Source organism: Pezoporus wallicus, unplaced genomic scaffold (genome assembly GCF_028554395.1).
Source record: "Pezoporus wallicus isolate ANWC-B61680 ecotype Strahan unplaced genomic scaffold, APGP_CSIRO_Pwel_v1 scaffold_2146, whole genome shotgun sequence".
Lineage (NCBI taxonomy): Eukaryota > Metazoa > Chordata > Aves > Psittaciformes > Psittacidae > Pezoporus > Pezoporus wallicus.
The window spans coordinates 627,854-650,131 of record NW_026639769.1 but is presented as its reverse complement, the minus strand read 5'-3'; the positions used below and the strand labels follow the sequence as shown (position 1 = coordinate 650,131).

General features: G+C 37.5%; 1 protein-coding gene across 17 annotated transcripts in view; it reads left to right on the top strand.

Moving 5' to 3' along the window:
* Window positions 1-22,278, top strand: part of NUMB (NUMB endocytic adaptor protein) — a 99,484-nt gene that overhangs the window by 65,757 nt on the left and 11,449 nt on the right. For 10 of the 17 annotated variants that reach the window (XM_057416179.1, XM_057416178.1, XM_057416180.1 and 7 more), the window contains exons 3-5: window positions 9,901-9,975; window positions 15,181-15,258; window positions 20,726-20,800. In XM_057416179.1, coding sequence (XP_057272162.1) covers window positions 9,901-9,975; window positions 15,181-15,258; window positions 20,726-20,800 — 228 coding nt within the window. The remainder of the gene's footprint in view (window positions 1-9,900; window positions 9,976-15,180; window positions 15,259-20,725; window positions 20,801-22,278) is intronic. The other 7 variants (XM_057416184.1, XM_057416185.1, XM_057416191.1 and 4 more) reach the window with 2 other exon arrangements.

The following is a 22,278-nucleotide window of genomic DNA, read 5'->3' as shown; positions in this document are numbered from 1 at the left end:
GGAAATTTTTATTAGGCTTGGGATGCAAAGTGGGTGTTAACTGGTGTTTAATAGATACAGACAGGAAGTATGCCATTGTGAGTGAACCAGATAAACCAGATGTAGAGTCATTGGTTTAATGGGTGGTACTATATTTTGCTTGCAAAAAGAATAGAACTTTGTGCTATTGAAGGAGAGTATCCTGTCACACTGTTCTTGGGTGTTTGGAAATTCATACATACCAGGGAAAGTATGCTGTCTCCTCTGTCCTTAAATATCTGATGGGAGGACTTTTTTTCCTGGTGCTCCTCAATGGAGCAGAATGATCTGAGATATCTGGGGGAAAGTGGTTAATAGGAATGCATTCAAATCTGATACATGGTGAAAATATCCTCATCTTCTTAAAGTACCTAAATGGAAATTCCAGTGGTCCATTTCATGTAGTATAGCTACTTAACCACAGTTTAATGTGTTTCTGGGAGGGTTGGTCTGTCCTTATACTTTTGTAAGTCTGCCTTGCCCACCGTCTAAAAATCATTAGCTGTAGTGTTTTGGAGGCCAGAACATAGCTGAGTGGCAAGACTGAAGTATGACTTTTGCAGGGATGAGGAATATTTTACCTGTATAGCTGGTGAAGACCTGATAATTGTTAACAAATGTCTCTACAGCTGTCTTTAATGTTTTCTGTATGAAAGTAAAATACATTAAATTAATATAGCAGCAGCCATGTTGAGAGCTTTGTTTCTTCTAATGCTTGCTATTTCATTTAGGTTAAAACTAATCTTTTTTTTTGGCAAGAGCAGGCTAGTGCAAATGCAGAGTAAGGAATATTTGTTCTCAGTTTCTCTTCTAAAACAGAATGATCATGAAAGTTTTGGAGAAAGGTGTTTCACTCTCTTAAAGTAGTGTTAAGTTAGTCTGGTTTTTAACTTCTTGCCTTGGGCATTTATATTTTTCCCAGAGTTGGAGTGTTTGTAGAGTAGCTAGCACAGATTTATTCTTTTTAGATATTACAGGACATGTGGAAGCACTTTGAAAGTTGTGTTGCAAATAGGATTTCATTCTGCCTTCAGGCTTCATTCTGTTAGTGTTGGATAGCGACTCCAGTAGCTGCTCTTTCATTGTGCTTTGAGGATGCTGTACTACAAACAGATTTAAAGTTTCTGAAAGGTTTTCTACATTGGCATGGTTCTTGAAGCTCTTCCTGTGCTACATCCACAGCTGATCCTTATTGTTAATTAAAGTCTGTAAGTGTCCTGTTGGGTTTTGAGCAAATCTGATGCCTCTATGAATTGCCTTTATTCCTGTAGAGAAGATGCTCTGTGGAAAGTATTGGCAAAATTCCTATTACATTGTTGCTTTAAAATTCAGGGAAGTGGATTTGATGCACAGTTGGTTCTCTCCAGTGCTGTGCTCATAAATTTGGAGGTGACGATAGTCCTGGGTGCATATTGTTACTTTTGGGCAATAGTACTCTTTTTTTTTTTGTTTAAGTCTTGTGTGTTTTCCACTAGTTGGAGTGGTTGTGCTGTATATAACCAACTACTGATCCTATTTTCTCAGTCGTCATAGTGTGTGTAGGATGTATTTACAGATACACTGTGCTGGAAATCTAACCACACTTAAGCTGTTAATCTGACACATTCGAAATAAGGCCTTGAAATGGCTCTGGCTTGCCTACAGTGCTCTTCTGCATAAACTGCTTTAAATCCACTAAAGTTACATTGAGAGAAGAACCAGGATGCTGGAGCATACGACTGAATGGTGGTTTTTTTGCACTCCACTGCATTAGCAGAGAGCCAGGTCCCTGTCTGTCAGCAAAGGTATCAAAAGGATGTTAAACTTGTGTTCAGACAAGTGTCAGTTGCAGGCTTTTGCTGTTCCATCGGGAACAAAGTGGTATTGCTTTCTTAACTTTTACGGCATGGAGGCATTGCAGCTTTTATAAATGCACGCAGAGTTGCCCTGTTGTTAAATGTGACACTGTTACAGCTGCTGGAAAAGCTGTGCAGAAGTGTATTTTCATGTGTGAATTCTCTTCCATTTTCTTAACAAACTAAACTGCTGTGTTTCAGTAGTGAATCTTCGCTCTGAGAGGAAAACTCTGCAAGATACATGTAATGTACAAGGGACTTACATGGAGACATTGTGTTTAAAACTATTCAGAAGGAGGTTATGCTAACAGATATTACAGCCGTACTTATCAGTGCAATAATTTATTTCTATGTAGTCTTTATACATCACAATTGCAAAAACTGGAGTTCATTGATGTACACATTTTCAAACTTGTTTTCTTGCTCCAGACACTACCTCACTGAGAACATGTGGCTGTTCTGTGTTTTAATGACTAAAATATTTGACACTAGGGCTTCTTTTGTCTGAAATGCTTTTTCAGATGTCCCCCTGGATAAGTAGGTTTTACTCATACAAATGCACTTTAGAGTAACTGGCCTGTGAAATTTGTATAAGAAAAATAAGGTCATTTCCCACTACTTAACTAAACAAACCAAACATTTGTAAGTTGTAACCAACCAGTTGTGATAAACAGAATATTAACAGCTGATTGCTGCCTGTAGTTCTAAAAGATGCCACAGTTGTATAGATCTTGAATCAATTTAATTATTTTTTTTTCTGTCACTTTCATGGTTTTGATGGTCGGTCTCTTTTGACGCTAATGCCTGTAGCCTGAAAGCTTACTTGCAATTTTTATTGCATTTATTCCAATTGGAAGACTAAGATATCAGTGAGAAAAATCCTTGTGGAAAAGTAACAAACCACATTTATGTTTTTGAATCTGAAGTCCAGGATTTGCTGCTGAGTGTCTGCTATCATGTCAGTTAGCCTTTCCACTGAATTTTGATTTCTGTGTTAGTGGTGGCCAATAAAAATTGCATGGCTACAGTTGTACGTTCGCACCCAAAAGAATTGACTTTTCAGAGTAAATACTCTTTAACCATTTCCTACCCAGTCCTTGCTTTGGTGGGGATGTTTGGAGGACACTCTATTGCCCTGTATTAAAGCAGAGACAGAAGGAAAGAGAACAACGTGTGCCGAGCCCTGTAGAGTACCCTCACTGGGCCTTGCAAATGTCAGTTCTCATCTCTGGGGTCCCTGTGACCCAGCAGTGTGTTATGTCGTTAGGCTATTCATGGCCCTGCTGAAACCACTATCTGCAGGAAATAGGCTATTCCTGTCACTTTGCGGTGTGCTCTGCCCCACTCATAGCTGCCCAGTTGTCCTCTTAATTTCAGAATTAACAATGAACTTTATTGCTTGATGTCAAATTTATAATTCTCATATTAAAAATAAGTTCTTATTTTTAATCAGTTTATAAATACAGCTTGAATGCCATTTTCTTCCTCCAGATAAGAAAGACTGGTACACATCACAGGTAACTGTGGCTTTTATTTAGTGTTAAATGCACTTCTAACTTGAAATAATAGTAGCTGGGAAAGAGTTTACCAGCATGTTGATGCTGAAATGCCTTTAAGTCAGCCATGTGATATTTTTGACTCTGAAAGCTTGAGATGCTTGAATAGTCTTTGGAAACTATGTTAAGTATTTTTAAGAAGTTAATGTGACAAAGCTGCTGATTTCTGAAATGTTGCACAGCCTTGCACCTTAAACACTACAAATCCCTACCTCTTAAGGCATGAATTGATGTTAGCAATGCACAATAACCACTCCTGTTGAATGCTAACCAGCAGCAAGCAAAGGTATTTTTAAAACCCTGCAGTATTTTACACCACACTAAAAAAGCTTGAAGACAGCTAATTATAAAAGAATGATGATTATAACAGGAGGTGTGACACTTGCCTCCAATATATTCCTGTGCACAATTAAAAGTAATGTAGTGCAATTCCTAATCTTTAAACTTTTCACACTTGGGTCCAATCCTTTGTTTCCGTAGCCTTGCAAACAAGAAGTTTTAAATGAAGCTGACTCAGTTTTCAAAACTCCTATCCTTGACTAATGTCAAATTTCTTAAATTGCATAGTAAACTTCAAGTTGTTTTAAAGATACGACTATTAATGTTTAAAGCCATAAAAATTATTTTGATGTCCTTGCAGATATATTTATTTGGAATGTAATTTGGGTGTTGGAAATAAGAAAGTTCTCATTGGGTTATGCTTTTTAATTTTGGTTGATTTGTTGTTTTTTTTTTTTAAATTATGGAATTTCCAGTGTCATAAACGGAAATGGTATTTTTTGCAGAACATGAAGAAGAGATGCAGTGTGTGCCTGTGCAGTGTGTTTTAAAACTTTGTGCTATCAACACTTGATTTTCTTTTAATACTTTTTAAAAAAGACGATTTTCAATTTATTTACTAATGCTGAATTCCTGGAAAAGTAGGAATGGCACATTGGAGTGAATGATGAAAACCTACGTCTAACAGCACATACGTGTAAAGGGGCCGGAAGAAATGAAATGGTGGGTTTAAGCCTCATCAAGGGAAATTTAGGATGGACATTAACAACAGCTCAGCAAAACAACCTCCCTTTCTAACAGTGAGGCATTTAAGCTACAGAGTAGGTCTACCCTATTGATCTCCGGTTGCAGCTGTGTCATAATACTTCAAGGCTGACTTCTCTGATGTAGATGTGAAAGTAGACCCTGCCTTGAGGGAAGTGCCTCTCTGCCATGTTTTAGGGATTTGTGGGAAGATGGAGAATATAGCATTTGTGTATCTGGGATTGAGCTTTGCTATTTCATATTCAAAAGTTCTAACTGGAAATGCTTGTTCACATTGATACATATAATACAAGAACCAGTGAGTGAAGTGCACAGTGTGACTTTTAGCTGGGTGTGATGTGGACAAACATGGAGAACTACTGGTATCGATACTGCTTAGTTTCTAGAGTCAGATTCTTTTGACTTACACTATTCGGGGACATTTAGCAGGCATAGGCTTTTAACAGCTCCTGGTCTGGGGAGTTTAACAGATGGATGAGACATTTTCTGGTGACTTAGGGAGGTGGAAGAAGTTGGACCCTAAGGACATGGGTAGCATCATAATTAACCTGTAGCAAAATTAAGCTTAATTTGTTGATGCTTAATTATAGAGTTTGTCTGTGCTTCTACAGCTCTGTCTAAGCAAACATCTGTTTCAAACTGATAAATTATAAAGGAGGAGCATGGGTGTGAGAGAGAAAAGGAATAAAGTAATTGAACATTGGATTGTAAATCTTTCAGAAGTCAGTGTAAAAGTAGCTCAGCTTTAAGACGTATCCAGGCTTTTTGGATTTAAGCTTATGTCTAGTTTCAAGACAGCATTTCACTGTGAAAATGGAGCTCAGGCTTTAATTCTCGAGGAATATTCCGGAAGTAAATGTATATATGAAGATGCCAAGTAGGTGGTCTTACTGTTACAGATTACTGTTACAAATAATACCAATAATATAAATAGTACTTACACAGAGGAGGAAAGAAGAATGTAGCTTGGCTTTAGGAGGAATATCAGGGAAAGGGTGCTGTGCTTCTGTCTATGGCAGCTAGTTCCCTAGAACAGAACACCTTGGCCAAGACTTAGCGAGCTCTTTTTCTGCATCTGTCTAGTTTCAGATGTCATCCGAAGAACTTAATCTATTTCTGCAAACAAAACGGGGTATGTGAACATCTGCTGATAGGAAACTTCAGTGATTTGTGTAGCTGTGTCAGTTTGGAAGAGAGACTGTAATAGCATATTACCAGGCTTGAGCTGGCTCCACTGAATTGTGGATAATAAAACTGGCTCCACTGAATTGTCCAGGTGGAAGGAATTCTGGTGAAGGATCTTTCTCCTTGCCAGCTATTATTGTTGAACTTTGAAATTTTGAAAACTGAGTTAGCTGAGTATTTGTGAAAGAAAACGAAGAACAAATGTCAGGGCAGTATTTCTTGTACTAGGACGTGGATAGTATTTCTGTTTTGTTTCTGACTTGATACATCACCACTTAATGTTCTCTTAGGAGCAATTTCAGTGGCATATATTTGGGGGAAGGCAGTTAGGACAGCTTCACCAGAACCACTTGATATGATAAGTTGTTCATTTTTAGATGAAGTTGAGAAAAGTTTAAAATGTTGGAAAAGACTAAATATTCCCAAGCACTTCTCAAGTTCTAAGGGCATTTTGCTATGTGGCAGTTTAACTTGTTTCTGTGCTGAGCACTTTCTGTTTGACTTGAAAATGATACTGAACACCACCATCTGTGAACAAGAACATAAAGCTCAGAGGAGAAGAGCAGTAGAGTTTTTGCTTACTTTCTCTACCATCACCTCTTTTTTTTTTTTTTCCTGGAAATGTTAATATAAGCAGTACTTCTGTTTAAAAATGTTTATGTTTAGGGGCTGTTGGAGAACCCCTGAAGTGTTTTATTTGGATTAGAGGTCTTATTTTATGTTACTTTGTATGTGGAACTCTGCCCACGAGGATTTTAGCTTTATGTAAAAAGCATTGATGGTTAATTTCTAGTATAACACTTAAATCTCTTATAGAACATCTTAAGGCTGAGAACTACTGATGTCATGACTATCATTCATTGGTTGCTATGGAAATTAAGTAGGAATGCGTTCAATATTAATATTGCATTCCTACTATGTGCACTTTCATGATGGAAAAGTACTTGCTTTCTCCAGGAATGCTAGCTGCAGTGATCCTTGCAACAAGGACTGCTCTTTTCTTGGGTGCCCTCTTCCTTACTGTTCTGCAGACTCATCAGCCACCATTGTACAGCTTAAGCAGTTCACACAGATTTTGTGCACTCAGTATAGGTGTCCCAGTCCTTGAGTGTGTTTGTGGTAATGTGCTATAGAATCATCACAGAATGGTCTGGATTGGAAGGGACTTTAAAGATCATTAAGTGGAAGGTGTCCTTACCTCCCCTACCATGGTTGCTCAAAGCCCCATCCAGCCTGGCCTTGAATGGATTTGCATGAGATATTACTTATATAGGCCAAATTGCTGCCCAGGCATTTCACAGTGTATTTTTTCTCCTTTGGTTAGAAAGGGAAGTTCCTTTCAGAGATCCTGACAGGTTTTATACAGAAGTGTTGTGATTCGCTTATCTGCTTTTTAAAGTGGTTTCCATGCAGACTCTTTTTTAGAAATAAGCCTTAAGTCTTGAAATGGGACCTGCTGCTTGGCTAAAGCAAGAAACACTGCTAAAAAAAGAGGATTGCAGTATTCTGATTATACAGTTGAAAGTTATTTTTACAAGAAAGAAACTTAAAAATACATTGGTACCTATAAGGAATTAACACCCTAGGAAAAAAAAAGAAAGATTTTTGACGCTGCCTGTAAAATGCGCAAGGCCACTGATCCTGATAGCAAATAGCTTCTGGCTATTGCAAAAATAGTGCAATGGGAAGAACAAGGTTTTTTTATGAAGGGCTTAAAGTGTAAAATGAAAGTACAAACAAAGCACCTTTTGTCCTCTGTATCATAAAGAAGTATTGTGTAGCAGTGTAATTTCTTTTATAATTCAGAATTGATTGATGCTCAATGAGGTCTGTGGATTGTACCCCTTTGGGGTGCATAGATGCACTTGATATGTGCAATAATGTCCCCATTCACTGGAGTGGAAGCACTATTGAAAACTGCGGCTGAACTTGCTGTCTCTAGCAGCAGTGGCATGACTGATTGCTGAAGGTTGGAGCATGGGACTTGAATAGAGGTTTGGCAACACAGGGGAAAATGGTTGTCTGTTTTGGAGTGTGACATGCGGCAATATTTACCCTGCTCTGCTTCTCCCTTTTCCAAGCAAAAGGCAGGTTGCCAAGTACAGGGACTGAATGGTTTGGATCTTCACTTGGAAACATTTTGTGTGCACTGGGGTAAATGAGATGTGCAGATAGCTCTGGAAATCTGAAAGTTTCCTTATACTTGTATGATGCTTAATGGTCATGCAAACTAGATGGCTCATTTCATACATATGTCTCTCTGTCCTTCATAAAACTGAGCTTTGTTCCTGTCTGTATCCTTCCCGTTATAAAAAGAAGTTGACAAACTTTCCTAAGTTGCTAAACCCCAAAATTCCCGTGACAGATATGCACAACCGCAGAATTTCTGCATCTCTGGTATTTCCAGAGGTGTCACAGCAGAACCAAAGATCCATCTGCTATAGCTGTTGATACAAATATGTACTTTTAGATGCATAGTAAATACATGTTTAGTTGTTACTATTTGTATATTTTTAGGATTAAAATTTTCTAGTTAGTGTATGTTCTGGAGAAATGAAGATCTTGGCAAGTGTTCAGCAAGCTTAGCTGAGGGAGTACAGTTGCTGTTTTGGCAGCTCCAGCATTCAATCATAAGGCTTCAGCCTCACAGAGCTCATTTTGGAAAAGCTCTAAAGTGTCAGATCTCTTTTATTTACCTTCTAGTTTCTATGCCATTTTTCAAGCTGTTCTACAGCCGTGAGGAGTGTTTTAAATGAAATTCTGCAGAATTGGTCCATCCAGATTTACTTTGTTTTAAAAATGCCGCAAAGGGGGATTTAATGTTAAAGCCCTCTCTGACTTAAGATCTTTTAAATCTTTCAGCAGTTTAATGATGTGTAGGGTGATATGTAGTCTCCTGTTTGGAGCTTCTTTCATTGCATGAAAAAAAATTGATTATGAAATTTTTAATAAATCTTTGAAACAGTCCTAGTTTGTCCTTTTAGCTGAATCATTTGTTCTTCAGATAGAGAGCTTCAGTATGGTCTTAGATCATGAAACCTTTATTGTCCATCTAGTTAAGTATGGCATCCTATTGAATGAAACAAATATTGGGGGATTTCAGATAACTTATGACAGAACATTCTGTGATGGAGTGGGACTTCTCAGTAGATTACTTAACCTAGGTTTACCACTGCATTAAGTGACACCAGTATTGATTATGATGTTTTAAAACCATTTCTTCACTGTAGCTAGTCTAGAATATGTAAGAATTGTTTGCAGTTCAGCATTTAATGCCATATAAATTGGGGTGAGACTGCTTTTTACAAAGATTCAGAAAATTTAGTAGTTGTTACGGTTGTCTTCAGGAGTTAAGTACTTTGAATAAGAATATAGATGTTTTAGAGAGCATTTCCTTCCCCTCTCAAAAAGAACTATGATTGGAAAAGGTAAGGAGAGATTGGACAACTTAGAGGGCTTTTTTCCCTGCAGAATGTAAAATGAAACTATCTACAGTACCCTGAGCACTACAGTGATTGCTTTCTCTGTAGGCTAGTATTATTCTGGGCTACTAATTTAAAAGCTTTGAAATGTGCAGTTTCTATTCACTGTTGCTTTGCTATTTTATTTGAACTAGTGCTTGCTACATAGAAGAATATACAGAAAAGTGATGTTTTTAAAAACTTTTTATCAGAATGATGAATGTTTCAATGACCACGTTAAGAGCCTAGTGTTGTAATGAAGATAAACAATTTTGGTTTCCAATTTTTAAAAAGGAGAAGTGGGGAGGAGAAGGATGCTTTGTTTGCAACATTGGAATTTATTCTATTTGGACGTGAACATTCAAATATATTTGGTTATCTTGCTATGTAGTATAATTTATTTTTTTTATACTAAATATACTGTTATTTAAAATAATTTATTCACATTCATCTGTATATTAACTTGAGGTTTTCATGCTCTGCTAGTACAAAAAAGTGAGTAAAACTCATGCTGTGAATAAGCAGGAACATGCAGTTCTACATGTCAATTTTTTTTTCCTCAAGTAAGGAAAGTGTGTCTTTCCCTCAGAATTTCTAGATGTATTATTCTTTCCTATTGATTCTGGTGCCTCATAAATACAAAGTCAAACAATCAAACACAAGTCTCAAAAGAAGGCTAGCTAAGTGCTGTTAATGTCTGTCATCTCAGCTGTGGAGACGAATTCAGAGATCGGATTTTTAAACCCAGGGAGTTTAAAGAGCTACTATTAAGCTTTTCTCCTCCTCCTCTCTTTCCTGCAGTACTTGGGACATGTCGAAGTGGATGAATCCAGAGGAATGCATATCTGTGAAGATGCAGTGAAGAGACTGAAATCTGTATGTATATTTGTTTCATGAAAAAGTTGGTTTTGGGGTTGTGAGTGTTACTGAGAAAGTCCATTTGGCAGCAGTGCCCCAGCTGAACACTGAACTTTTGACCCATGTTAGAACAGTTGGCAGGTTTGAGAGCACTGCTGCAGTTAGGGGGACGTGCTAATCTGATGATGAGAGGGAGAGAGTTACAACTGTTCTTTCTACTTGCAGAAACTATTCGCAAAACAAATGTGTAAAAGTCCTCTGTGACCTTTCAGACTAAGTTGGTACCCACATGGGACTTCAATCATTGTTTTTTAACAGTTCTTTCTCCCTCTCTCTCTTTTCCTCTCCCTCTCTCTCCCTCTGTTGCCTGCCACTTTAATAGTGACTTAATTCACCATTATTATACAAAATATTACTTGATTTAGGCTGCTTTTTTCTAATGCACTGCAACATTGTAGTCATGCATGGAATAATCTGGCTTGCATCTGCTCAAGGTGTCCTGAAGGCTACCTAATTCTGATAATGTCATGAAGTGGGCTGCTCTTAGTTTGGCTTCTGTGAACGTTTGCTCCTGTACATGGCACTCGTTCAAAGCTCTTTGTATTTCTGTGGCTTATTTGAAGAGGTCTTGTCATCTCTTTCCTGCAGTAGTAGTATCACCAAATCCTGCAGAAATAGCAAACTCTGGAAAGGCAGTGATTAGTATATCAAGGAAGTAAGGATAGAACAGCATAGATGAGAGCACAAGAAAGTACATTAAAATTTGAAGTTTGAGTGGAGATAGAGATCTGCAATCCTTTGCATCACTTCTGATGTGTCTACATTCTGTAGAATGTCGTTAGTGGAAGAAACTCTTGTATCCTTGCAGCTCAGCAGAATTACTCAAAAGTAAAAGTACATCAAACACTTCTACTGCACCTTTGCTAACTTTAAGATATCTGCCACTGGACATCACTTTTTTCTCACCAAATGTGAGAGCTCAAATGGCTTCCAATTAAACCTGTTCCTCCCTTCTTCCTAGCACACAACAGAGGATTATAGGTCATCTTTTCTGCCTTCTGTTGTGCTGCAAAGTTTCTGAATTGGTTTAGTGCTCTGATTAAAATCAAGTCTTTTCACTTGTTTCTCTCTCAGCTAATGTATATCAACCTGTTAAAGCCGCATCCCATCTGTTCCTATTCAGTCCAGCAGTGGTTGGTGATTGATTTTTATTAAAAAGGGCCACACAAAATATAAATGAGTTTCTTTATTCTATGGATTTAGTTTATGTAGCTAAAAGTGCAAGTACTGACCACATAATGAATTGCATCTGTTTTTGTCCCATTCTGGTTTTTGTTCTATTAGAACACTTTCTATTGGCACACCAAATAGCACTGCAGTATCTACTTTGCAGGTTCTCTCATTCTTTTCCCTGGGGAGCTGTGCTGTAGTTGTTTTCTAGTTTGTTCGTTTTTCTATTTGTTTTTTGTTTGGTTTGTGTTTTTTTCTTAATAAACTTTAAGCCTACAGGGCAGCTAAGTGTAGCTAAGCATGTAAATAATAAGACAGTAAAAATGAAGCACCCAGTTTCTTCTGGAACCTGGATAATTCCAGAATTGTGATTCTTGATAACCTGAATTATTGATACAAATGTCAGACTTGGATATCTGACTTCTACAGTGCTTTTTCTGGAAGTAAATAATTTCATTTCCCTATTCTATGCTATGTCATTGTTCCAAATTGTGGATTACATTGGTTTACCCATTGTCATAAATTCAGTGTTTTTCCTCAGCTAATTTTGATTTCTTCTGCTGTTTGAAGGTTTTGATGTCTTTATATAAATAGGACGCAAGTGTGCATCTCTTGCTGTGTGCATTGCCTCCTTTGTCAGTGTTGGAAGTTCAGAACCAGAGGTGAAATTCTCATTTATCCCCAAGAGGAAGATTCAGATTACTGAAACTACTTTGTGCAAGCTAGTTGCTAAACTCTGTCAGATCCAAGGTTCATTTGGAGCTGCTCACTGCAACTCAACCTCTGCCTACCACCCCCAGTATGTAGGTTTTAAACGGGGGGCGCTTTTTAGGACTCTACCATTACTGAAAGGTCTTTTCTGTACAATATGCTTTCTTACTTAACAAAAGCCAAATGACTAGCTGATGTTTCAGCATGCAAGGAATTTGATAAGAAACCAACTTGTTCTTTTGGTAGTCTCTTGGATTCACAGTATCTGGTTATTTGATGGGCTTCCTTGGTCTTGAAAGAATTACAGTTTTGAGCTGCAGAGCTCCAAATGGAATACTAGCTTAGGAAAATTGGACTTCACTTTTCATATGGTTAAACTACATCAAAATGTAGTTTAATCTTCTTGTAGTTTAATCTTTATTGTTTTTCTCTGCAGGAAGCATGCAGGTTTTATAAATCTAGTCGATAAAAATAAGAATTGTTCAAGTACGTGTATCTTGTATCTTCTGAAAATGAAATTCTGTCTTTATTTAATAGATACTTTTTTTTCCTCTTAATTGTTCCTCTCCAACAGTTGGCAATTCATTTGGGGAGCTTAAGTCTGTTCTTTTTTTAGGGTTGACTAATGAATTTTTAAAACATTTTATGGGATTTGTCAAGAAGAACATAGAACAGTGGTAATCTTGGGTTTAGCAATAGTTTAATTTCTTCTTTGCTTTTTGAAAGAAAAGATGCAAACAAATCTTTGTCTCTTTATTTGGGGAAATAACCTTTCAGGTTTTCTTTGTTGCCTGCTCATTTAATGTGTGGTAATTGGTTTTGAGCATTGCGTCTCACAAAACTTGAAACCATATGATGGTGAGCATTTTATTCAGGCATTGTTTAATTGACAGCTGAGTAAAAGAAGCCACTTTTAGCCAGAGAATCCCTCATCTATATTATATTGTTGTTATATAGCACACCAGCAATACTATAACATGCAGTTTGCAATGTTGCTTAGAATGAATGAAGACAAACCTGAGTTATGTCCCTGTCTTCTGTCCAATGAAATGCCACTGCAGTCTCATAGATTAGAAACCCATGTATTCAGCCATCAGTCTATTATTAGCGTGGGTTTATATTACCAATGGAGCTTGCATTTTTCCTTAGTAGGGATGTATTGCTGACTGTGAATGTTTCATATCTGGTAGGATCCTTGTATTTTTATGCTAAGCTCTGATTTCTTCAGAACCATTTCACTGAATTTAAAATATTTAGCACAAACTGGAAAGGAACTTTGTGAGGGCCCTGTAAGTGTATTTGACTCAGGTATGGGAACATTATATAAAGACAAATTATACTCTCTAATGTCATGTTTTGATTTTAAATCAGCTGTAGCTTGTATTGGTTTCTAACTTGCCACTTTTTGTTTTAAATGATGCATTTGTTTTAATATATGTTCTTGTTTTAGCAGGTAAAGAGACAGTTTAATATTTTAAAACATGCATTAGTTATCTCTAAACTACACTAACTTAGTGTTGTTTAAAACCCATTTTGCATGATGCCTTTTCCATTAACCTTGTCTAGTTTATTAAAAAAAAAATAATCTTAACAAGCATTTTGCTGAGAGCAAAATTAACCATCACCTAAAAATGAGGTAGCTTCTGGTGAATCTCTGAGCTTTTGCTGTCTTTAAAGGCTGTTATTTAGTCTAATGCAATACTCATTGCTCAACTTGGCAGCAGCATCCAACCCCTGCTCATTATGTACACAAAACTGTGATTAATCCATTAGTTTTTCCTCCTAGTTTTCAGAGTATCCTGTTCAAATACATAATCATTCCTGCCTCTAAAAACTAAGCTTTAAGCTGACTGAACGAAAGAGATGTTCTTTATACAGTGTCTGAGTTGCCATAAATATATTACAGATGATTGGTAAGAAGTTCCATGGATGGACATCAGGCAGAGAGGTACACAGCAACAGAAATCAGGAAATGCAAAGTCGAGATTGACACTCCCTTCTTAACTTTGTGTTTCCTGGCTTTTGTTGGCTTGCGTCAGAACCATAGCTTTGTTTTAAATATAAACTTGTTTAGCAATCAGTTCTTGAGACACTGCCTCAGGATACTTGTAACAATATTTTTAATGTAGTATTGTTATCAGCAATCCACAGGTTGGAATTGCACAATGTTAATATGGGGTCAGGGGCTGTCACAAAGTGTCATCTGCAATTCTCCACCTCCTCGCTATTAGTACTATGCCATAGCTTTCTTACAAGTGAAACAATTTGGAAAGATAGCAGGAGCAGCAATATGCTTCCTGTCAGCTTCCTCCAACGCAGTGCAGCATGTGGCTGTGCTCGCAGAGCGCCAGGGCTTGCTGAAGTGTTCTCTCAAGAGATTGGTTCAGATCTTGCAGTTTTCATTGTCTGGTAACAAAAGCAAGCCAGTAAACTGAACTGCGTGCAAATATGCTTACAGTTGTGTGCTGCCTTTTTTGTAATGTGAATTGGGCAATCGGTATAATTGCTTCCAGGCTGAAGAAATCTGGGGAGTTGTAGTTCAACTTTTAGTGTCTTTGCACCCGCTTAGCTGTCTGTCCCTGTCCAAGCTGAGTTTAAAGGGTCTGTTCAGCCTATCAATTGAGTTGTAGAATGAATATCTAGTATTTGTATAAACATTGTATAAAGCCTTCCAAGGTTTAGAGAGAATGAAAGAGAAAAGGATCTCACTCCTGTTTTAGTTGTACTGCAAGGTAAGGTGAAATTCCTCACTGTACAGAGAAGACTGCATAAGATGTGAAGTGTCGGAGTAACATGTAAACCAGAGCAACAAATAAAAGGAATAAAATGAAGCAGTGTTTAACACTGCTTTATACCAGCCGTACATGCTTCTCCAGTTTACAAAGCATTTGCCTGGGGGGAAAACTGATCAGTGTAGAGCAAACTTGACTGTAATTCTGGAGTTAGAAGTCTGCATTTCACAAGAGCCCATACAGTATTGTTTTACCACCATATCTGCTGCCAAGTTTGGTTTATAACCTAACTAAAAGGGACTAAACAAGGAAGAGTGAAAATAGAGTAACAACTTTGCATGAAATTGGGGCTAAGGTTCTCTTCTTTCCACCAATTTCAGGGCAGTAGTTGATTAGAATTGTGTGCGTGCCCTTTGATCTGCATTTTCATGGGATTATTTTCACGTTTGCCTGTCGCACCTTCTCATGGATAACTCTAAAAACCCCTTCCTTTCCCTCCGAACCCTATTCTTGTGTGTGCTTGTTGGTTTGAAACCCTGGGACATTTTAGCTACCCACAGTAATAGCGCTCGACTTGTCCCCCCTGTTCCTCCAGGAAAGGAAGTTCTTCAAAGGCTTCTTTGGAAAAGTAAGTTTAATGCCTTGTTTGTGCTTGCACTATAAGGAGTTACATCCCTGGTATAGCACTGTCATAAAATCAGGGTGTTGAGAGTCCCCTAATCCATTTCAGAATATTTGCTGCTAAAACCGACTTGGAAATACGTTGATCGAGCAAAGAATATGGTTAAAAAAGCAACCTGAAACAGAAACTTAAATCCATATGGGCTGTATTGGAAATCCGGTGTTCTGAAGTTATTTGGTCTTCCTTAAAAAAAATGTAATTTTACCTTTTAAACCCTTAAACTTGTGCCAGCCTGCATCACCTGGGCAAATACATACAGAGCAGTTGGGTCCTGTGCCCTGTGCGTGCTTCATGATTGACTGCCTGGCACCATGAGTTGACCTTCAAATGTTAGTGTTGGGAGAAAGCAGTGTGCCTACTCTTGCTATCTCTTAAACCTTTCTTTTTTGAGCACAATCCTAATTCAAAGGTATATGAAGATGAGATCAGGTGTTTACCTACTGTGTTTTTCTAATTGCAACTCAACTTAATAACCAAGAAATTCACTGTTCCATCATTGAGGACAGTGTCTTAGATACGGTAGGCAGTACATATAAACCTCTTAAAGAGCTCTCTCTCTCTCTTACCTCTCATCTGTGCCCTACCTCTGCATTTAAAATTCCTGTAAAATGTTTTCATTTAGTTTTTGTATAGAGTTAGTCTAAGATACGGCTTCTGAAGTATCTTTTTATAAAATGAAGCTTGTCTTAAATAGAAACTAACAGGTTTGTAAGTTCCATCCATATGAAAGTCTTTTTGAGCATATTATTCTCTGGTCACAGATTTGTTTTGGCTCTGCTTAGGGAGTAAATGAGTTTTGGGGCTTTTTTTCACCTTTCACTCAGATAGGGATGCATGTCATACAGGGTCAGCTGTTTCCCCAATTCAGGTTTTTTTTCTATGATCTGTGAAAGCACCCATCTGAAGTGTCATGATGGTAAAGTAAGAGGCTCTTAATTTTTAATTTATTTTCTTTTAGGGCCAAAATACCATGGGTGGGAGATCTGCCAGATTACCTAGATCATTTGTATATGCAAATGAAATTCCAGAGCAGGAGTTTATAGAGACTGGAGTCAAAACATGCCATTCGCTTCACAACCAAAAATGCTAAATACTACTTAGTTTGTTTAAAGCAGTACCTCAGCCTGATCAGATATGTTGGTTCTCTTTCTGCCTATTGGTATTAACTTATGTTAGGGTACATGAGAAAGCAAAGATATAGAAGGACAGATGTTTGCAGAGCACTTAGATAAAAATCTGGTTTTCATTTTTTTAATTATTAAACCTTCCAACTTCCCTATTACATCTTAGTTGCTCTTTTATGTAGTCTGGTACTTTACTACAGTCTTGTAGATTTGCTTTGTCTTTTGTTATAATATTTCACCGAAGAGCGATCTACTGCTTCAGCCTGTGAAGTTTCATTAATTAGCACTGAAACCAATTATATCCATAGTATTTAGATATCCCCACAGCATCAGTATGGCAGTGCCTTTATTACAGCTTTGCCCTACAATGTTAACCCAAGTCTGGGGAAAACAGCAAAAAAAGCGACAGCTGTTCTATTATTAATAATTGATAAATACTGATAACTCTAATATCTTTTGGCTCTTCATCTATAATTTCCCTGCAGATGCTTTGCTTTGGGATTAATTTAATGTTCCAAACTGCAGAGCTGCTTCAAACCCGCTAGCAGCTATCAAAGAGTCAGTCTAGACAGATTTGCTGCTTTCTCTGTCCATATTTTTCTCCCCCTAAAAGGTAAATCTGACAGGTTTCTGTTTAGAAATGTCAAGTATTTAGTATTGGAAATACTTTCTTTTTTACTTTAAATAAAAATGAGAAGTCTGTTAATCGTTCCAGGTTAGGCTTCTGCAGTTTATTTTGCATAGCATATGCAGCATAACCAAATCAACTGCCTTTTTAGGCAGCTCTTCGTATTTTAAGGCTAAAGCTTTTCTGTTGTAATGAATAGTAGTACAGATTTGATGATCTTTCATATTTTGCTTCCACTGAATGCATGCATTTCTTGTCACACAATATTTTATACAATCTGAAATGAAGAATTTTCTTTATATATGCCTCAGACTCCAGATACATCTTACAGCTGTTTTGAAGTCCAAGGATAGCATAAACTAGGCAAAAAGATTAGAAACAATTTAGAAGTGTTTACAAAATGCATTTTGGGGAAACTTTAATTTTGCTCTGGTATCTTTAAAACTTCATTTCCCACCTTATAAGTGCTACTTACCTTGTCTTTTTTTTTTCTTGTGGTTGCCCATCTCTAGGGCATTGCCAGCTTGTCAGAGAGGTTTCCCTCGTGCCCATCCTACAGTGGTCCTGCTTTATTTTCAGTCTGTGAGGACTGATGCCTCCCCTGCCCTCCTGAAAACCTCTGAGGACTCTGAAATTGGTCCAGATAACAAATTTCATAATGACACAGATTTCTGACCTCCTAAGTACTGAGCAGCAAGATTTCTATTGGGGCTGACTCAGCAGTGACAAATCAGGCTCCCAGGAGTCAGTACCACACATGGCTCTACTCCAGCAGTGCTGTCATCCAAAAGCTCTTGAATATGAAGACAAGTTACTGATATGGGTGTCTAGACAAGTCGCTTGGTAGCAACATTTAAGACCCACTGTTCCAATGGATATTGGCTATTTGCTTTGAATAATGTTTGGAGTCACGTACCTTGCAGCGCTTATTAGATAGGCTGTAATCCTGCGCTATCCTGCTGTGGTAGGCTGTGAATGCCTGTGATAGGGGTTCATTTCCCATGCAGTATCTTGCATCCAGTCTGATCTTTGTCCGGTGTGTGCCAGGAGTACAAGTGCTCATATCTATTTTGTAATCACAATTAACTTGGTAATTTCCCACCCATAATGGAGCAGTACTTTGATTTGCATATCCAATATGAACTGATTTGAAGAAGTATGTAGGCACAGATAAGCTGAGGATTGAGTAGATAGGAAAATTATGTTGCCCAACAGTAGAAGATACACGTTTGGGATAAAGACTGTAAGGACTTACCCCTTCTAAGTGCTGTATCCACCATAAATCTAGAAGAAGGAATTGGGGGGAGCAAAGCGTGTTTAGTTTTTCTCTTGGTGTAGCAAACCCATGTTTCATTGTCTTGTTTGAGGAAGCCTGCGTTTTCAGTGGGAGAGGAGGACTTAGCCCTTCAGCCTTTTCATTTTATTCTGAGAAACATGAAATTCCATGTCTTAGCTATTTCTACATCCTCATTTGATGAAACAGCAGGTGAGGAGTAGCTCTGCTGAATACTGCTTTATGAAGCACCCAGCACAACTAAACTTGACTTTAATACAAACTTGAGGAACAGTTGCGTATTTCCACAGAAACAAGTTTTTAATTGTTTGCTGGGGAAGGACATATAACTGTCTTCCTAATGATGGTAATCTAAGCCAGTTACCTGCAGGCATTGTCTTGTCTTGATTATATTTTCTTGAATAAAGACTTTAAGACAATATCGTATAAGAAACTGGTACTCCTTTTTAAAACAGTTCAAGGAGACAGACTTCTACAAATCATTTGTTTTGGGGATTAATAGGGACTTTCAGGCTATGGAAGTTAGCTGAGCATTGAAAATACACATTATATTCTGTGGATATTGATATTTACTGCCTTTAGGACCAAAATTTAGAAGTGACTTTAAAGGCTGCAATATTTTTTCATACATATGATGGCAAATTTAAGTACATCTTCCTTTGTGAAAGTTATGGGCATTCCAGAACATGTCAGTTTTACTTTAAACCTTCTCTGGGGTATCCAGCAGGCTGGATGGACATTTAGAAACTTGCTTCTGGAAGTGCTTGCTTTCATGCTGTGCTTATTTGCTCTCTTTTCTCTTTTAATCACTCTTCCGTACAAGTCAGTGCCATTATCTGTTCTCACCAAGCTTTTTGAAAATGCTCAGGGTGTTGTTGCTGCTTTGAAACTGGGACAGATAGATAGTTCCTCCCCAAAACTCAACACAAGTTCTGCCAGGCCCATTTTCTTCACACTCAGTGCTTTCTCTGAGAATGAAACAAATGTGATATAACAGGAGACTTTTTCCTCCAAGATACTTCATTCTTACAGGGTTAAAATCGGTGTTGCAGACTTGGAACATGTGGTAGCTTATGCTGGAATGTCCTTGCTCCATTTCTTGCCATATGAATATAAATTTTATACATCAGCAGTGAACTATTAAAAAATAAAAACAAAATAATTGCAGTTCTTGCATGAAGCCACTAGCAGATACCCCCTCATCTTTTTTATTTTTGTTGCTCTCTCCACTCCCTGCAGTGGTCTATGGTGGGTGCCATTAGTAGCCATAAACTATGTAAACCCAGTGATTGAAAAAACATTATGAGGAGAATATTTTATTAGCTGGCTTAAAGTATGGGGTTTGTGAATTAAAGTAACACTTTAAAAAACAATTTTTCTAGTAGTAGTTCTCTGTAACAACCAGTAAAATTGCATGGACATCTTGTACCTATTTTCTGTTGAATGAATTAGTTTCAGAAGAATATTGTATTAAGTGTTTATACTCTTTTCTGTAATTTTCCCTTAAAAAGTAAACAGTCTAGGAAGAATCTGTAGTTTAAATGGCTCCTGAAGCCTTCCTGTGTTTCCCACTTTTACTTAGCCTCAGCTTGTGGCAGCTGAAAGTTCCCACAGTCAAATCTTGGATAAAGGCCAGACCGCTGCTCGCTGCATCAGCCGGCCACGCACCATTGCTTTTTCCAGATACACACCAAATGGCTAAGAAATAATACTTTTGTGCTTCTCTTCCAAGATGTGACATTTAGCTCTTAATAAATAGTGGAACATGTTTGGATGATTTATCGTGGCATTAAGCTTATATATAACATATATATAGTTATATATAGTTATATACATAGTTATATATATAGTTATATATAACATAGTAACTGATGATTTTTGGGTGCTTTCAACACTGGTTTAAGGTGATGCCATGATTCTGCCATGCAACTATTGGGGAAGAGGGTAGGGCTGGTGGAAATACCAGGTAAGAATTTTTGTATGTTTAAACTTGTGCTGAAGAAGCTACCTGTGGTGTAACTCCTTATGAATTAGTGTCGTCTGACTCTCTAGTGGAATTCTTCACCCACTTGGTCAGTCTTGAATTCTTTACTGTCAGTGGATGTACACCTTGTTTTTGCCTCCACCTGTGCTGTGCCCTTTCCCCATCCCCACAATGTGCTGTTTCTGAAATTACTGGCTTTGGTTTGGTTCTCTGAATGTTTTGCAACTTGGATTGACTATTTGGCTCTGGGTACCCTACTGACCGTGGACTTCATCTACACTTAATATTACGGTTCTTCAAAGGGGAAGCGGGTGGAGATCTGATGCTGTTGGGCTAAAACTGTTTTGTTTTTTTCTTTCCTTTTCTTTTCTTTTTTTTGGAAGTCTGGAAAGAAAGCTGTTAAAGCAGTCCTGTGGGTTTCGGCGGATGGACTCAGAGTCGTAGATGAGAAAACAAAGGTTAGATTTCCCTGGACAAAAGTTTTAAATCCCTCTATAATAATATATGTACCATAACTTTAAAGGGACACCAATCTTTATGTTAATGCAAATGTTGGTATTTGAAAGGAAGACTGAAGTATATAATTAGTTTAATCATTTCTTGCTTTGTAAATGTATGTATGCCTGCTAATTTTTTTCTCCACTTAATTCCGCACTACTCTCAAAACATTCCCTAAAATGTGACAGGTAGCACAAGCTTGGAATATTTTTTGTTGCATTTACTGGAAGAACCTTTTTTTTTCCCCAGTAATGTTCTGTTGATGTTGAACTTCTCAAAGTCCCTTGACTTTGTTCTGCACCACTGCAGAGGGCTGCAATAGTAAATACATGGGCAAACTCATGTTAATCAATATAATTTTCAGGGCAACCAAATCCTAGAATGGTTCTGAGTGAACAAGAGCTAGTTTCCAAAAGTGAAATAGGGTATGTTGTGCCTTCAGACTCAAACTGAATAGTAACTGGGTATGAAGTTTGTGATTTCTAATTCCAATATCTAAGATGTTGGTCTGAAGTGGAAGACTAATGTATTTGTAGCATCATTCTAGATTGTTTTAGCATTATTTTTTTTTAATTGTGAAATAGCAGAGTATGTACCACCAGGGTGCCTGTGTGCAAGTAATAGCAAAGAATTCTTGCTTTTACCTTGATGTAGACAATTAGAAATAAAAGCTTTAGGTGTGCCTCTGTAAGTGTAATAGTATTTTAAAAGATGTCATGGCTGTTGGCACAATTTTAACTTTCAGTAATCTGAAATTAATTCAGCTTCATATTCATGTCATTTAACCCATACTTATGTCAACCTAAAAGATAATTTCTGCAAGCCAACATTGTGAAGCACATACAGAACAATTCGTATCCCTTTGCAGTATGACTGCCTGTTGGATACCTGCTCTGTGACTGCTGTTACGGTGTTATGGTTTCATCAGCACTAAACTTACCGTCTCATAAGAATTCAGTTTCTAATACAAACATACCAGTGGGTGCATTCAGTCTACTGATTGCCTCATTTAAAAATAATAATACATGTATTATTTTTAGAAATGTTGCTATGTATATCTTATCTTTTAAAATTGAATTTTGATGAGTTGTGCAGACTCTGAAGGTTGTTAAAAGTATAGAACTTAAAAAGAGAATATACTATTGCCTCCTGGTGGTTGAATACATGAGAACGTACTAACCACCAACCAAAATAACCAAGAAAATATTGAAATGCCATTTTTAACAAAGATGGCATAGTTCTTAACTATTTGCTTTTTAGAAACACTTCTCACATCAATCTATGGGAACAAATCATGGAATTCTAAATCATAGAATGATAGAATAGTTAGGGTTGGAAAGGGCCTTAAGATCATCTGTTCCAACTGCTCTGCCATGGGCAGGGACACCTTGCACTAGACCATGTCACTCAAGACTCCATAACAGTGCTGCTGGTGCTT